This window comes from Lemur catta, chromosome 17, assembly GCF_020740605.2.
Source record: "Lemur catta isolate mLemCat1 chromosome 17, mLemCat1.pri, whole genome shotgun sequence".
NCBI classification, from domain to species: Eukaryota; Metazoa; Chordata; class Mammalia; order Primates; family Lemuridae; genus Lemur; species Lemur catta.
Genome location: NC_059144.1, coordinates 6,132,583 through 6,151,551, shown reverse-complemented (window position 1 = coordinate 6,151,551; position 18,969 = coordinate 6,132,583). Strand labels below are relative to the sequence as shown.

Sequence of the window (18,969 nt, the reverse complement as noted above, 5' to 3'; positions counted from 1 at the left end):
GAATGGAGGAGACTTATTAATAAGCTCTCACAGGAGTCCAGGTGATAACAGTGAAGATGGAGCAGATGGATTTTCAGAGCATTTTTAGAAGAGAAAGGACCTTTTGATACGTGAGTGTGAGCGAAAGTCAGGACGTGGGGTAGTTCTGAGTCTCTGAGTTATGCATCTGGGCAAATAGATACGGCCACTGCTCAGGGAAAGCTGGGAGAAGAATAGTTTACTGGCGGGGGTAGGAGTTGTTTCAAGTGTTAAGTTTTGACACATCAGGACAGAAGTGCACATGAGACGTTGACGTGCCATGTCACATAGGCAGCTGGGTCTGGACGGAGCTCAGGACAAGTACTGTGATGGAGATACACACTTGGAAACTGTCAGCTGATTTTTATTAAAGTCTCCCTGGGACAGTGGTCCTTTGCCCTGGCTGGTCATTTGGGACACACTGATGTCCAGGCCCACAGTTGGTCCACTAAGTTAGAATAGCCTGAGTGGCCTAGTCATGGGCCTGTTTTCTGAAACCCCCTTCCCTGGTGATTCTGATATGTAGACAGCATTGATACCCACAGATTTGAACTCTGAGAAACTGACATTTAGAGGTTAGAGAGAAAGGAGGCACCAGTGAGAGACTGTGGAGTGGCCAGAGTGAGAAGGGAGGTCATAAGAGTGTGGTGTCAGGAGCCAGCACCGAGCACAGGGTGAGCGTGCAGAGCTACACAGCTGACAGTGCCCTGCCTCTGACCCCAGCCTTGTGTGATCAAACACCTAATTCTTTCCAAGTGTTCTCAGGCTGCTTGAGTCAAGATATGCTGCTAGACTGTTGTTTAGAAAGTTATTTTGCAAGTAAAGTATCAAGAGAAGGAGAGTTAGATGATCTTGAGCGGTTTTCTTGGCTAAGTATTTTCGTGTGTTTTCATCCTTTGAATACCTCCGCCAAACGAACTGCAAGTATGGGTTGTACCGAGGCAAGATACCTCCTCGTTGGTAATTTTATGGCTGGTCATGACTCTTGTGTTCTCAGTCTTTATTCAAATAGGGAGTGATAAGATTTAGTGGTTTATACTATAACATTAAAATCGTATAATCAGTTCTCCCACAAGTTGGTTTATAGATTCTAAATAATCCTAATTAAAACCCTGGCAGGAGTTTTTTTGGTAGAAATTGATAAGCTTGTTCCCAGATTTATATTGAAATGCAAAAAATTAAGAGGAGCCAACATAATCTTGGGGAGAAACAAACACTATTTGAGGGTTTAGTCTGTTGGATATCAAGACTAATTATAAAGCAATAGGAATTACTAGGAATTAATTAAACAATACCATTTGGTGTTGAGTCAAGGATAAACAAATAGAACAGTGGACCAAGATAAGTATATGTGAAACCCATGGTTTCTGACAGGGCAGCTCTTTGAAGTGCTGAAGAAGACTGTTACCTAAGTAATACCAGGCCAGTGTGGCTTGACCCCCTTTTCACACTGTACACAGTGTAAACCCAAGTGAATTATACATCTAAATATAAAAACAAAACAGTAAAGACTGGAGAAGTTACCATAAGAGAATATCCTCAAGACTTTGAGGTAGGTAAACATTCATAAACAGGAGACAAATTGCATCAACCATAAGAGAAAAGATTGATAAATTGGACAATAGTAAAATTAACTGTCTATGAAAAGACACCATTAAACAAGAGAAAAAGCAAGCCACAGAAGGGGAGAAGATATTTCCAGTAAATATGACTGACCAAGAAAACCCTGTCCAGAATAACAAATTACTAACATCAAGAAGAAAAAGACATACAAACCAATTTTTCAAATAAGCAAAAGACATGAACAGGGTTTAAGAACATATACAATAGTAAATAAATATGGATAGTGTCCAACTTTGTTAGTCATTGGGGAAATACAAATTAAAACTCCAGTGAGATATCACTTCTCTTTTATCAGAATAGCTAAAATTAAGACCAATGATAACATGACAAAGATCTGGATCAACTAGAACTGTCATACTTTGCTGATGAGGGTATAAACAGGTATGTTTACTTTGAAGAACTGGCAGTATCTCTGCTAAAATTGACCCAGCAATTTCACACCTCTTCATGTATATATTCAGCAGAACTCTGGACATATGTTAACTACAACTATGTACCAGAATTTTCATGGCAGCATTATTCATAGTAGCCTCAGAGTGGAAGAAAAGCCAGGTATCCATCAAGGGTGGAATGGGTAAATAATTGTCCCACATTCATACAGTTGAATATTATACAGCAGTACAAATAAATGCAATACTGCTTTACACAACATAGATGGACCTTAATATTGAACAAAGGAAGTCATGCCACAATACCTTTCCTATTCCATTGATATGAATTCGAAAAGCAGGAAAAAGTAGCCTGTGGTGGCAGAGGTCAGAGTGGTAGTTGGCTCTGGGGAAGGAGCAGGCTCCTACTGGGCAAACTACAATGTTCCATTTCTTGATGTGGGTGGCAGTTACACAAGTGTGTTCAGTTTGTTGGAATTCAACAAACTGTGTTCTTATTATCTCGCACTTTCCTGTATGTATGTTATATTTTGATTTTTAAAGTTAATTTAAAAACTCATGACCAGGCACAGTGGCTCATGCACTTTGGGAGGCTGAGGCAGGATCCCGTGAGTCCAGGAGTTAGAGACCAGCCTGAACAACATAGCGAGAGCCTGTCTCTACAAAAAAATATTTTTAAAAATTAGCCAGGCGTGGTGGCGTGTGCCTGTAGTCCCAGCTGTTAACACTTGGGAGGCTGAGGTGGGAGGATCACTTGAGCCCAGGAGTTCAAGGCTGAAGTAAGCTATGATCATGCCACTGTAGTCCAGCCTGGGCAACAGAGCAAGATCCTGTCTCTAAAAAAGAAAAAAATACCCACAAAACTTCATACCTCTCTGAGATTATGCCCAGGTAACTGTGTTTCAGATGTGGGTGTTCCTAAACTATTGAGTTACATGTTTGTAGGCATCTTCGTAGCTTATTCCTTCATGTGGCATTTTACACAGCCTGGATTTAGATTTCACTAATTTAAATCTCAGGGGGATTTTATTTCCAAGTTTATGTAAAGTGCTTTTAGCTCCCATATGGACAACAGAATGATTTTTGTAAGGGATTAGATTAAAACACATGATAAACTGAGTTTATTATAAATCTTTGTTTTGAAAAATAGCTCAATTAGATAATTTATTGCTAGGGTTTTCTCCAGCTGAAAATAAGTGTTTAAAATGTTAAAATAAAATGAAGGACTTACATTGGTGATATTTTCATTTTTTAGTTAAACGCTTTGCAAGACCTTCATCCATTACCCAAGATAATTTTGGAATACAGGCGGGTAAGTTAATTTTTTTGGTAAGTTAGCTGGTGATGAAGGGAAGCACATGGCTCTGTTTCTTAACAGAAATCCATAAGAGCTGAAGTCTCCCTGACAGTGTTCTCAAGGGGATATAATTTGTCAGGTTGAACCTGTGTGAGCACTGCTTACTTGTTCCTTGATATGATTTTACTCAAGTCTGCAATCAGCCCCGCTCAGCATTGTGAATCCAAGAAGTCATAAATAGAAGAAGATTAATGAAAATTTGGATGGAAATATCCAGTGTTATTATTGTGTGACTTCAGTGTGAATGAGATATCCATGAATTCGGTGTTTAGAAGCCCCCCACAAAAGCCACCCTCCTTCCCCTGGCTTCTAGGCCTGGCGAGATTGTTTCGCAGCAATGTTTTGTCATCTTGCATTAACATTTACCATGGATTTGATGATTTTCCCCCATTCCTCTTCAAGCTACTCACCTTTTCTCTGTTTGTACACCTGCCATGTACTTCAGAAGTTCTCTGTTGTTTGTGAACCATGTTCATAACTTTGCCACCACCCATACTATGGGTACTGTTACTTACTGGCTGTGGCCTGCTGTCTTTATGAGGGCCTGGCAGTGGTGAGGGGATGTACGGGCACCAAACCAGCCCTTTCTCCCAGAAGCAATGTAAGGATTGCGGGAGAACTAAAACAGGGCCACCACAGGGCACAGGGGTCAGGGCATCCACTTATCTATGTATCTTTGCAACTTTTCTGTAAATCTAGAATTATTCAAGATTAATAGGTTTATTTTTAAAGAGTGGGGCAAAATCTTTCTCTGTGGGTCAGTGTTATGTAATCCTGATACCACCTAAGGTCATTTCGGGGCCTCCAGAGTCATCTGAGGTGGCACCAGCAGCGCATGCCCAGCACTCTGTGAAATACTGCTTTGACGTTTGTTCGTATTTAAACACTTCAACAAAGAAAATGATTGTTCTTGTGTCTGTAATTTAGGTCCATAAGATCAAGTCAACCTATGTAGATGGATTACTGGCTTGCATGAAAAAGGTAACTGAAGTTTAAAAAAGATACTGTGATTAGGAATGTGGTTTATGCATAAGTTCAGATACATATAGAACTTGTATAATTTTAGTAAATGATGAAATAATCTAATATTCTTAAAACTATAAACCATGATTTTGTTATTATTCAGGTCTTCTTACAGCATAGGTTGGCTTTATACTTTAAAATCTTCTATTTACGTGGAAGCTCTATAGCTGAACTCCTATTTTCACATCTATTATTGCATCTCTTTTCTGGAATAATTTGAGATAGATGTTACTGTTTTAGTTCATACATGAGGAGACTACAGCCAGAGAGGTTCTGTGACTTGTTTGAAGCCACACAGCACATGACAGAACCTGTCTGTGACATACAGCCCCACCTTGAGTCCATGCCAAGTCCCCCATAGCACATTGGCCATCCTCTCCCTATGCACAGGACTTCTGAGTGACATGAAGACCTACGGGTCCTAGTGCAGCTCTTACGTGGGTTAGAGGGAAACTTCCTTCTTTGCAGCTCCCTGATCACATATCAGGAATGTGGCCCGAAAGACATTTCAGGATTGGGAGTTTAGGGCCAGTGAGTGTTCTATGTTGTAGGCGAAGGGTCTCCCATGTTCTTGACTTCACACACAGCATTGCTTGAGTCTAACCTGATTCTTCTTAACTGATAAAGGGCTCCATCTCCTCTACATGGAATCAAACTGGAACTGTCACTGGAAGACTTTCAGCCAAGCATCCTGTAAGTTGTTTAAACAACTGTCTTTGTTAAACACCAATTTCCATGCCTCACTATTGAAGTTTTGCCTCAACGTGTATTTGTGCAGTTTCCAAGAGCAGACCTCATACTGATAAAGTGTGTTTTATTCTGCTTATTTATTTCATGAACTTTTATTTAGCACCTCTTGTTCTGGGAATACAACAGGGGAGCAAGACAGGTTCCTCTCCTCATGAACTGCTGAGTTAGTGAGATAGGATTCTTCACACCCTGAAACCTACGTACTCTAGTGCTGAGAGCAGAAGGGACCCACCACGGCCCCCCTGTATTCCTTTTCATATTTGTACTAGACAGCTGGCTTCTGATTTCCAGAAATATGTTGAAATATCTGATGCTGTGATGACCAACTCCATTTTTTGTTTGTTGTTGAAGACTATTTGTGGTGGGTGCGGTGGCTCCTGCCTATAATCCTAGCACTCTGGGAAGCTGAGGCAGGAGGATCGCTTGAGGTCAGGAGTTCGAGACCAGCCTGAGCAAGAGTGAGACCCCTATCTCTACTAAAAATAGAAACAAAAAATTAGCGAGGCATGGTGGCTTGTGCCTATAGTCCCAGCTACTCAGGAGGCTAAGGCAGGAGGATCACTTGAGCCCAGGGGTTTGAGGTTGGTGTGAGCTAGGCTAAAAGTCATCTGTTATTCCACTGTGGTTAACCTCTTGGTGTTTATCTTTCTATACTTTTTGCTAAGTATATGTATTCATAAAATACAATTTTTTCTACAAAAATAAAGCCATACTGTTTTCTATTATGCTTTTTTATTTTAACATCTCTGGTTATAATTATACATCAATAAATATTGATCTGAATCTACATTTAAATATAGGAATTAAATATGTGAGTTGTTTAAATATACATTATATTATATGTATAAATAAGGATATATGTTCATGGTAAAGAAATACAAGTATGTGGGAGTTTATGGAATAAGGAAAGGTGAGTCTTTCCCTCCCCTTGGTAACATTTCTGTCTGTCCCATGAGTTCCCTCCGTGGATGGTCAGGCCTTCATTTGCATATATGGTGCATCTAGTGCACACAGGCAGAAGGGGCACTTACTGGGCCTGCCTCAGGTGACCATGGGGAGGGGAACTGGGTTGGGACTGTGTGAGTTTGCACAGGGGTGTGGCCTCATGGGTGCATTCAGGCAGCTCTGGGTCACCATCGTCTCTTGGGCCTTGCACCCACTCTAGAGAGCTCTTTGGGGGTTATCTGGCTAATACTAATGCTAATACCAATACCAATACTAACCCCGATGTCTGAAAGCAGTTGCTGCCCTCACACTGCCCTTGGGTTAATTTCTTAACCAACCACATCTGCTGTAGGCTTTGTCTTAGTAGTTCATGTTGCTTATTCTCTAGGGGTTATTTAGGAATTCTGCTGGGAACACTCACATTTTATGGAGGTCCTTGCTTTTGCCTAAATGGGCTTGTAAATTCCTGCTTTCTGTTATCTTCCCACATAATCACTTGTTGTGCTTTATCCTCTTTCAGAAATTCTAATGGCCCTGGTATGCAGTCAGCACTCCTCCCAGGTTTTCAGTGGTGCTCTAGTTTTACTTATTTTTCTGTTGTTTCAATCAAATTTTTGGAAACAGTAGATGTAACATAATGTGTGTGTTCGGCCACCACCTTTAACTGGAAGTCTACATCGTCATTTTAACAGCTGCATTGTGGTCCACTTAATGGCTTTTCCTGTTGATGGTCATTTATATTGTTTTCACTTTTAATATTTTGTTTGTTTGTTTGTTTGTTTAAAGACAGGGTCCCACTCTGTTGCCCAGGCTGGAGTGGTGTCATCATAGCTCACTGCAGCCTCAAACTCCTGTGCTCAAGTGATCCTCCTGCCTACCACAGCCTCCCCAGTAGCTGGGACTAATAGGCACTCACCACCACGTCTGGCAAATTTTGTTTTATTAATGATTTTTTGTAGAGACAGAGTCTCATTATGTTTCCCAGGCTGATCTTGAACTGCTGGTCTCAAGTGATCCTCCCACCTCGGACTCCCAAAGTGCTGGGATAATAGGCATGAGCCACCACGCCTGGTCCAGTTTTAATTATTTTATACAGAGATGCTATAAACATACTTGTATGTATACTTTTGGTATATTTTTTGATGGAATTTCTGAGTCAAAGTATATATATGTTTTAAGGCTTTCAATTACAATGCCAAATTATCCTTCCTAACAAAAATATTATATTCCCATCACACAGTATGTGAAATGCTTGATCTCCTTATCCTTGCCAACACAAGAAATTTTCATTTTGATTACTTACTCATTTTTTAGATTTCCATTCCTTTAAAAATTTGGTGAGGTTGACTACATAAAACGGTTCTTCTTCTGTGAATTGCCTGTTTATGATATTTGCCCATTTCTCTGGAGGATGTTTATTTTTTCTGATTGGTATGGAAAAGCTCTTTATATAATAAAGATTAACCTTTTATAAAATGTTGAATTATTTTTCTCCAGTTTTCCTTTGCCCGTTAATCACCCAGGCTGAAGTGCAGTGGCATCATCACATCTAACTGCAGCCTCGAGCTCCTGGGCTCAGGTGATCCTTCTGCCTCAGCCTCCCAAGTACCTGTGACTAAGACACATGCCATCACCTCTGGATAATTTATTAAAACTTTTTTTTAGAGAAGAAGGTCTCACTATGTTGCCTAGGCTGGTCTAGAACCCCTGGCCTGAAGCGATCCTCCTGCCTCAGCCTCCCAAGTAGGTGGGATTACAGATGTGAGCCACTGTGCCCAGCTCAATGCCCTTTAATTTTTAAACTATATATTCTTGTTTGCCATACTTAAAGTGGCTTTTTATTATACAAATAATATATGATAATTCTAAAGAATTCAAACAATAGATAAAAATATAAATAACAAAGTAAATGCCACACAAAACTCCATAGCCATGCAATAACTTTCATTAACATTTTGGTGACCATCTTTATCTCTTTGTGCGCACACACACACACACACACGCACATACTTACATAAATGGGATCACGTTATATATGTTGTTTTCATTGTAAACACTCCCTCCCCCTCACCCACATATCTCACCCCTGCCCAATGCTCATGGTAGGCCATGACAGCAAACTAGAGTGTGCATATGCATGTTTTCCTCCAGAGCTATGATAAAATCTTATACAAATCCACCCATATATATGCATACATATATACACGGAGACGTGTAATGACTTTGTCATTATTTATTTTACAGAATTAGAATTTTCTTTTTCTACCTCTTGCTTTTCTCTTTGAGCAATAGCTTGTGGAAGTCCCCATATGTCATCTGACAGAGTCCCTTTTTATTTTGTACTTGTTTTGTTTTGACAGAATTTCACTCTATCATCTGGGCTAGAGTGCAATGGCATGATCATAGCTCACTGCAACCTCAAACTCCTGGGCTCAAGCGATCTTCCTGGCTCAGCATCCCTCAACTAGGGACTACAGCCGTGCATGACCATGCCTGGCTATTTGTTTGTTTGTTTGTTTTGTAAAGACAGGCTGCCGCTATGTTGCCCAGGCTGATCTTGAACTCCTGGCCTCAAGCAGTCCTCCCTCCTTGACCTCCCCAAGTGCTAGGATCACAGGCGTGAGCCACCTCACCCAGCCTTCATTCTTGTTAATGTATGTTCTGCCAATTACTGTGCAGTTACCCCCTAAGAGTAAAGCTATAATAAGCACCCTATATGTATGTCCTGTTATACTGGTACTTATATTTTAGTGGGACAGATTTACAGGTATGGAATTAATGGGTCAAAGGATGTTACATTTTTACTTTCAATAGTTTTTATTATAATAGATTGGCTTCCAAAGTGCTTTCAGCCCTTGTCTTTGCCATAAGCAATGTGTGGCAGTACTTTCCCTACTATCTGTGGTGACTTTTCCCTGTACTGAAGTCCCTTATTGTTTTTGCCTTCATGTCATAAAGGCTTTCCTCAGCTCCAAGATTATTTAAATATTCACTTCTGTTTTCTCATAGAAATTTTGTGCTTTCATTTTTTTACACATAAAACTTGAATCCAGCTGGACATTATTTAACCAGACGCTATGTAGGTTACATGGTAATATAATACCATAAAATGGCTAGAGAGTTTGAATTACATTTTTTTGCTTAGATTGCCCAAAATACATGGAATAATATTTTAAAAAATCAGGTTATAACTGTTTTTCAATATTTTCAAAAAGCTACTTTTCTCACACTCATATGCTCCCAAGAGAAAAGTATTGCTACCATTTGTGCATTATCCCTAAAAGTATCCTGTGTCCCTTTATACTATCTTTTTCCCACCCCCCAACATTTACCTATGTCCCTAGGCAAGAACTGACTTGCTTTTTGTCACTATAGATTAGTTTGCATTTTTGGAAAATTTATATAAATGAAATCACACAGTATGTACTCTTTTGTCTGGCTTCTTTAATAGCACTGTTATTTTGAGATTTAGTCATGTTGGTCTATGTTTCAATAGTGCATTTATTTTGATTGCTCAGTAGTATCCCATTGAATCTATGTACCCCAATTTGTTTATAAATTCATCTATTGGTCAGCATTTAGGTTGTTTCCAGTTGGGGATATCATTCACTTTGGGGTATTACTATACATATTTATGTACAGTCCTTATATGGACATATACTTTTTTTTCTCCTGGGTAAATATCGAGGAGTCAAATACTGAGTCATAAGGTACGTGTATGTTTTACTTTTTAATTAACTGCCAAACTGTTTTCCAAAATGGTTGCACCATTTTCACTCCCATCAGCAGTGTATGAGATTTCTACTTCCTTCACATCCCCAGCAGCACTTGGTATGGTCAGCTTTCTAATTTTAGCCATTCTAATAGATGTATTATGGTATCTAATTGTGGCTTTAATTGCATTGCCCTATTGACTAATGAGATTAATTTCCATGTGCTTGTTTGCCATCAAGTTTTCTTCTTCAGTGAAACATTCTAGTCAAATTTTCTGCACATTTTTAAGGGATTGTTGTTCTTAAGTTTTGAGAGTTCTTTATATATTCTAGATATAAGCCATTTATCAGAAATATACTTAGCAAACATTTTCTTCCAGTCTGTGGCCTGCCTTTTCATTTCTTTGACACCATCTTTTGAAGAGCAGAACTTTGAAATTTTAGTGAATTCTGATTTATCAGTGGATTCTTGTATGGATCATGCTTTTCATGTTGTATCTAAGAAATCTTTGCCTAAGCCAAGATCACAAAGATTTTATTTTATGTTTCTTCTAGAAGTTTTATAGTTTTGGGTTTTACGTTTAGGGATATGATCCATTTTGAAATGATTTTTATATATGGTAAGTGTCTAAATTCATCGTTTTTGCAAGTGAATATCCAATTGTCCCAGCACCATTTATTAAAAAGACCATGCTCTCCCCATTTAATTGCCTTGACACCTTTGTCAAAAATGAATTCACCGTAAATATAAGGGTTTACTACTGTACTCTGAATTTTGCCCACTTGATCTATATACCTCCCATGCCAGTAATACACTATCTTTACTATTGTAGCTTTCTAGTAAGTTTTTAAATTGGGATGTGTAAGTCCTCCAACATTGTTCTTTTTTAAAAAAAAATTTGGTTATTCTGGGTCTTTTACATTTCCATATGAACTTTATAATCATCAATTTCTATAAAAAAGTCTGCTGAGATTTTCACTGGAATTACATTGAATCTAGAACTCAATCTGGGAGGCATTGACATCTTAACAATATTTGTTCTTCCATCCCATGAAAGTTCATTTATTTAGGTCTTTTTAAAATTCTCTCAGCAAGGTTTTATACTTTTCAAAGTATAGGTCTTTTTGTATATTTTGCCGGGTTTATCTCTAAGTATTTCATATTTTTGATACTGTTATAAATGGCATTTTTGTTTTAATTCCCAATTGTTCATTGCTGTTATGCAAAATTATGATTTTTATATTTTGATTTTACATCCTGCAAACTTGATAAACTAACTTATTAGTTCTAGCAACTTTTTTTCTTGCAGATTCCATCATATTTTCTATGTAGATGATCTCATTGCATGTAAATAAAGAGTTTTGCTTCTTTCTCCTCTTACTTCTTGCCTGATTGCACTGATCAAAACATCCTGTACCATGTTGAATAGAAATGGTTTAAGCAGACATCTTGTCTTGTTCCAGATCTTAGGGGAAAGCATTCAGTCTTTCATTGATAAGAATGATATTGGCTATAGGTTTTACATAAATATCCTTAACCATCTTTAGGAAGTTCCCTTCTATTAACAGCTTGCTGAGGATTTTTATGTGGATATTGTATTTTGTCAAATTCTCTTTTGTGTCCATTGAGGTGACCATATGGTCTTTTAGTTTGTTTATGTGATGAATTACACATTGATAGATTTTCAAATGATAAACCAACTCTGCATTCCTGGAATAAAGTCCATTTGGTCTTGATGTATTATTATTGGATTAGATTTGCTAAAATCTTGTCCAGAATTTTTGCATCTATTGTAATGATGCACTTGGTCAGTAGTTTTCTTTTATGTCTTTGTTCTTGTAATCAGATAATACTAACCTCAAATAATGAATTGGGAAGTATTCCCTTCTCTTAAGTTATCTGGAAGAATTTATGTAGAATTGGTTTTATTTCTTCATTGATTGTGTGATATAATTCACTAGTGAAGCCATCTAGGCCTGGAGGGTTTTTTTGTGGGAAGATTTTAAACTACAGATTCAATTTCTTTAATCGATATAGGGCTATTCAAGTTATCTGTTTCTTCTTGAGTGAGCCTTGGTAATTTATGTCTTTCAAGGAATTTGTCCATTTCATCTGAATTGTTGAATTTATTGGCATAAAGTTGTTCATAATATTTCTTTATTATTTTAATATCTGTAGAATTTGTAGTGATGTCACTTCTGTCATGCCTGATATTGGTAATTTGTGTTTTCTCATTTTTTCCCCCATGATCAGTCCAGCTAGAGGTTTATCAATTTTACCAATCTTCTCAAAGAACTAGGTTTTAGTTTTATTGATTTTCTCTTTTTTTTCTATTTCATTGATTTAAGTTTTGATTTTTACCATTTCCTTTCTTTTTTTTTTTTTTTTGAGATAGAGTCTCACTTTGTTGCCTGGGCTAGAGTGAGTGCTGCGGCGTCAGCCTAGCTCACAGCAACCTCAAACTCCTGGGCTTAAGCGATCCTCCTGCCTCAGCCTCCCGAGTAGCTGGGACTACAGGCATGCGCCACCATGCCCAGCTAATTTTTTTTTCTATATATATTTTTAGTTGGCCAGATAATTTATTTCTAATTTTAGTAGAGACGGGGTCTCGCTCAGGCTGGTCCCATTTCCTTTCTTATGCTTACTTTGGGTTTAATGTGCTCTCTTTTTTCTAGTTTCTTAAGTTAGAAGCTGAGTTTATTGATTTGAAACTTTTCTTATTTTCTGATATAGGCATTAGTCTGATATAAGCAATTAATAAGTGCTATAAATTTCCCCTTAACTACTGCTTTCTTGCGTCCAGTAAATTTTGATATATTGTATTTTCATTTTCATTCAGTTCAAAAAATTTTCTAGTAATGCTTCTTTTTTCTTCTTTCTTTCTTTTTTTTCTTTAAGAGCCAAGGTCTCTCTCTGTCACCCAGGCTGGTGTGCAGTGGCATGATCATAGCTTACTGCAGCCTTGAACACCCAGGCTCAAGCAGTCCTCCTGCCACAGCCTCTCAAGTAGGTAGGATCACACCGAGTTAATTTTTAAAATATTTTTAGAGATGAGGTCTTGCTACGTTGCCCGGACTGGTCTCAAACTCCTGGTCTCACATGATCCTCCTGCCTCAGCCTCCCAAAGTGCTGGGATTACAGATGTGAGCCACTGCACTTGACCCTGGTAATGTTTTTGATGACTACTTTGACCTGTGGATTATTTAGAAGTTGTTATTTAGTTTCTAAATATTTGGTGATTTTCCAAATATCTTTCTATTACTGATTTATAATTTAATTCTATTGTGGTCAAGAGATAAACTTTGCATGACTTGAATCCTTTTAAATTTATTCAGACTTGTTTTATTGCCCAGAAAATCATCTGTCTTAGTAAATGTTCCATGTGCACTTGAAAAGAATGTGCATTCTGCTGTTGAAGGGTGAAATGTTCTATAAATATCAATTAAATCAAGTTAGTTGATAGTATTGTCCAAGTCTACTATTTCCTTGCTGATTTTTTGTCTGATTGTTCATTCAGTTATTGAGACAGGGGTATTAAAATCTCCTATTGTGTATTTTTCTTTTTCTCCTTGAAGTTTTTGCTTTAGATATTTTGAAGCTCTTGTGGTGAAAATAAATAAAAGGAAAACTAATTCACACAGGCCTATTCTAAATCTCTGTTCTGGCCCAGGAATTTGCATATGTGCAAAGGCAGATAGAGATAAATGCTACAGTGCCACAAATGGATATGTATAGTTGCAACCCCAAGGCCTATAAACTGAAGCTGCCCCATTGGCTATGTAATTGGAATCTGCTAAATATTTCACTTACAGGTAATAATTGCAAACTTGTTTATAAGATGAAGAACAAAGACAGGATGAAATCAATCCTTCTTCCATGAGACCCTAAGACATCTACTTCATTTACCTTTTTCTTTTCCTTTCCCCTGCCCACTCAACCAGTTGTTTTCCTTCTGTATATCATAACATCACTGACCAATCAAAAACACAAGCATGTCTGTGTTGCTCCACTGCCTGCCCTCTGTGCTGCAGGTCTTCCCTGTTAAGGAAGTGTGTAAATACCATGTCTCATGTAACCTCCTTCAGAACACAGGTTATAAGCTACCATGACCCAGGCTTCCCAGGCTGGTCCTCATGCTCCAGCTCAGTAAACCTCAGCTGATTGAGATTCCTGTCTCAGTCTCTCATTTGGGTGACACTGTTTTAATAGAGGCAGAAATGTTTAGGATTGTTATATCCTCCTGCTGAAGCGGCCCCTTTATTCATTTATTTATTTTATTTTATTTTAGTTTTTTAGATACGAGGTCTTCCTGTGTTGCCTAGGCTGGCCTCAAACCTGTGGCCTCACATGATCCTCCTGCCTTAGAGGCATGTGCCACCATGGCTGGCTCTGATTCCTTTATTTTTATGAATTAACCTTTTTTATCCCTGATACTATTCTTTGCTTTGAAATCTATTTTTTCTAATATTAAAGTATTAATTTAATACTAATAACATAAAATTTTAAATAGTTTTAGAAATAATAAAAATAAAATTTAATATTAATATTAAAATAGCCACTCTAATTTTCTTTGAATAATGTTAGAATGGTATTTTTCATCCTTTGATTTTTAAGCTATTTGTGTCTTTATATTTATTTGTTTTTTATCTTTTTTTTCATGTTTCTGTCTTTTTATATTTAAAGTACATTTACTGTGGGAAGTATATAGTTGGTCCTGCTATTTTATCCATTCTCACAATATCTACCTTTTGATTGAGTAGCTCAGCCATTAACATTTAATGTGATTATTCACAGTGTTAGGTTTAAGTCTATTATCATGCTATTTGTTTTCTGTTCATGCCAGTTGTCTTTCAGATTGAGGTTTTAAATTATTCCATTATCTCCTTTTTTGGTTTATCAGGTCTACCTCTTTGTTTTATTCTTTTAATGATTAATTTAGAGCTTACAGTATACATCTTTAATTTATCATAGCCCACCTTCGGTAATGTTATCTCTTTCTACCTTTAGTATAAGAAACTTATAGTGGTGTACACTTCCATTTTCACCTTCTTGGCCTTTATGCTACTGTTGTTATATATCTTACTTTATACAGTATATAAATTATAAATCCTTCAATATATTTTATTATTTTTGTTTAAACAGACCATGATCTTTTAAATAGATTTAAATGATAAGAAAATTCTCAAATATTGACCCATGTAGTTACCCTTTCCAGGGCTCTTCATTTCCTTTTTGCATCCAGATTTCTATTTGGCATCATTTTCCTTGTGTCTAAAGGACATCCTTTGACATTTAATGTGAGTCTGAAGTTGATGAATTCTTTCGGCTTTTGTAGGTCTGGAAATGTCTTTATTTCACCTTTGTTTTCTGAAAGTTATTTTTACGAGGTGTAAAATTCTCAGTTCAAAGTTTTTTCCTCAGTACTTTGAAGATGTTACTTTTTTCTCACTTATATTGTTTCTGATAAGAAATCTGCTGTCATCATTTTCTTTGTTTCTTGGTTCCTTTTAGCTTTTTCTTTATCACTAGTTTTGAAAATCTTGATTATGCTGTACCTTGGTATATATTTTTTTCATGTTTCTTGTGTTTGGGATTCATTGAGTTTCTTGGATCTGTGGGTTTATAGTTTTCATCAAACTTGAAAAATTACTGGCAGTTATTTATTCACACACTTTTTTATACCCCTCCTTCTCTCTCCTCTCCTTTGGGGACTCCACTTATAACTGCATATATTAGTGGCTTGAATTTATCAGATAGCTCGCTGAAACTCATCTTTCTTCTTTTCTTGAATTGCTTTTTCTGTTTCAATTTGGGCAGTTTCTACTACTGTGCCCTCTAGCTCACTAATCTTTTCTTTTGTCCTGTTGAATCTGTTATTAATGCCATCAAGTGTATTTTTTGTATTAGACATTACAATTTTCATTTCCAGCAATTCAGTTTGGATTTATATCTTCTATATATCTACTTAATTTTTTCAATTTATTGAATGCAATTATAGTAATTATGTCTGCTAATTTCAACATGTGTTCATTATGGATTAGTTTCAATAGATGATTATTTTCATTATGAGTCCATTTTCCTGCTTCTTGGTATGCCTGGTAATCTTTGTTTGGATTGCAGACATTGTGGATTTTACATTGTTGGGTAATGGATCTTTTTGCACTCCCATAAATATTTCTGAGCTTTGTTCTGGGATGAGTTAAGTTACTTGGAAACAGTTTGTTCCTTTCTGGTCTTGCTTTTGTGATTTGTTAGGCAGGTCAAAAGAAGTGCTTCATCTAAGGCTAATTATTCTTCACTCCTGAAGAAAGACCTTCTGAGTATTTTAGCTAATATCCCAATTATTAGGAGCTTATCAAGAATGGCTGGTGGGAGCAGGCCCTATATTTTTGGATGTTTTCCAGCCTTTGGTAGTTTTATCATATGCATGCATTGATCAGTTCTCTGATAAACACTTCACTGTATGATGGGCTCAAGAAAAGTGATGATTTTATAGATCATCTGGCCTTTCCTCACTGTTAGGGTAGGAACTACTTTCTTTTCAATTGTATACATCCCTAGCAGAAGTAGAAACTCCAACCTAATAATTTTTAGTTCATCTAAAACTCTGCATTCTTTATGTTCTTCTAGCATAGGAGTAGTTCATTAGTCAATATTTGCTTTATCAGAACCTCAGTCTGGGGTCCCTCCTAGATACTTCCTGTGTTTCCCCAATCATGATGTTTATTAGACTGTATTGTAACAGCCTGTGCTTCTGTTCACCTCACTGGATTATAAATTCCATGAGAATAAGAACCTTTTTTGCATGCTTCATTGACGTATCCCCAAGCCTGGCTCTGTACCTGGAAGGCAGTAGGCACTAAGTGTTTATTGAATGTAAAACTGGATGTGTGATCTACTCTTGAATTGTCTTTCAATGTCTCAAAGTCATCAGGTTTGAGGCCATCATCAGGATTACAGTGTTGACAATATGGGCCAAGTCTCCTCCCCATGCAGGACTGTCATGCTCTTCACTGTAGGCATGAGTTCATCGTGAGGTCTTTTGTTTATCTAAATTCTCTTCTTTCCCCAACTCAGATATTTTAGGGTTCATGCCTGTCAATCCTTATTTTGTATGTCCCTCCTAGAACTATCATATTTTCTTTTTACAAAAGCCTTCTCATGGGAAGGTGTTGAGGACTTTTGTTCTCATTGCACTTGCCAGGAGCCACATTCTTACCATCCAATACCTCCTTATCATGCATGGCTTTGATGTCCCTTCTAAAGTTTCTACATCAGCAGGGCCAGTTTTGTCAGTGTCCTCATTTCACTCAATGCCACTTGTGATACTGGCTCAGAATTTATTAGCATTATGTAATTAAAAATATCTGACCTTTCACATTGGATTTTTACAAATTCTTTAGTATCTCAAGTTCTGATTTTTCTTCTAGCTTAGTATTTACTTTTTTAAAAAAATGTTGTAGCTGTATTAAAATCTAGGCATTATTTAGTTGGATGTTTGCTTTTGATTCCTTTGTTAGTAAGTCTGTTACCCCTTAGTTTTCTTTATTTTTCTAACTATATGTTCAATGTTTCATTAGCATGTTTGCACTAGCTTTTTAGTATCTAGCTGGGTTGGAGCCAAATTAACATTTTGATATCATTTATGATTCCTTGGTCCCTCATGCCTTCCCTTGCCTTGAAGCCATTGCTCTTGTTACCTCTGTTTAGTTACTTTTTCTGCCCCTAGATCCCTGAATACTCTTCTTCCAGTCCAGCCTTATTTTCCTGATGACTGCCTGTAAGTTCCTCTGGTTTCCACTCAGGGGACATGTCCTCAGAGAGCCTTGTTTACCCCATCCTCCTGCCCCCGCTCCAAAGTTCAGTGAGATGCCCCTTTTCCTATTAAAAAGGTATGGAACCTAATATAATGAATATCTGTGTATCCATCATCCAGTTTAAAAGCTTAAAGTTACTTGGGTACATTTAAAGCCCCTGTTTATCCTTTCCCAAGTCTGTTCTTCCCAATTCGGTTCCCTTTTCTATCCCAAACTTAGTGTTTATCATACCATTTTAATGCTTGCATATACATATGTATATTTAAAATCCCTTAAATATATATAATACTTCCTTAATAGTTGGTATTTTTTTGCTGTTTTAAACTTTATATAAATGATAGCATGTTGTACTTATCCTTCTGTAGTTTGCTGTTTTTCTTCAACACTATGTTTTGAGATTCATCTATGTTGGCAGAAGTAGCTATAGTTTATTCGTCTCGGCTGCTATATAGTATGTCATTGTATAAATATACTACATTATTTCTACTTTTTCACTATTAAAAACAATGCTGCGAGAAAAAAATGCTGCTGTGGTGAATATTCCTGGACACATGCTAGGGTTTTCCTAGCATGTCACCAGCATTGCCTGACCATAGGGTGTGCTGATGTTCACCTCTCCTAATATACCAAACACCCTCCAGATGGTGGACCAATTCACACTCCCACTTGCAGGGTGGGAGACATCTCACTGCCCTACAGACCACTGCACTTGGTATTTCCAGACTTTAAAATTTTTACCAGTCTGATGAGTGTACATTAGTTTTGTATTGTGGTTAAATTTGCATTCCTTTAATTACTAATGAGGGCAAGTTTATTTCCATGTTTATTGGTCATTCCAGTTTTTCGGTGACTTGCCTGTTTATCTCCTTTGCCTATTTTCAATTTAATAGTTTGTCTTTTTCTTGTTAATTTGTGAAAGTTCTTTGTATGTTATGGATTCTAGTCTTTTGTTCAATTATATAAATATCTAATCTATGAGTTGTTTATTTTTCTCTTGTATGCTATGTCTTTGATTTCCAGATTTTTTCATTTTAATATCATCAACTTTGTATTTTTTTCTTTGTGGTTTGAGCTTTTTTGTGCCCTTTTTTTTTTTTTTTTGAGACAGAGTCTCACTCTGTCACCCTGGCTAGAGTGCAGTGGTGTCATCATAGCTCACTGCAACCTCCAATTCCTGGGCTCAAGCGATCCTCCTGCCTCAGCCTCGTGAGTAGCTGAGACTACAGGCTCACGTCACCGTGCCCTGCTGATTTTTCTTATTTTTATAGAGACCGAGTCTCGCTCTTGCCCAGGCTGGTCTCAAACTATGGAGCTCAAGCGATCCTCCCACCTT

The 18,969-nt window shown here is 37.3% G+C and overlaps 1 protein-coding gene across 5 annotated transcripts in view; it reads left to right on the top strand.

Annotated features, from left to right (window-relative positions):
- Positions 1 to 18,969, top strand: part of POLN (DNA polymerase nu) — a 181,332-nt gene that overhangs the window by 92,927 nt on the left and 69,436 nt on the right. For all 5 annotated transcript variants that reach the window (XR_006729414.1, XR_006729413.1, XM_045528184.1 and 2 more), the window contains exons 14-16: positions 3,286 to 3,342; positions 4,315 to 4,368; positions 5,038 to 5,103. Coding sequence is in view for 3 of the 5 variants with exons in the window: in XM_045528184.1 (XP_045384140.1) it covers positions 3,286 to 3,342; positions 4,315 to 4,368; positions 5,038 to 5,103 (177 nt within the window). In the remaining 2 variants the exon portion in view is untranslated. The remainder of the gene's footprint in view (positions 1 to 3,285; positions 3,343 to 4,314; positions 4,369 to 5,037; positions 5,104 to 18,969) is intronic.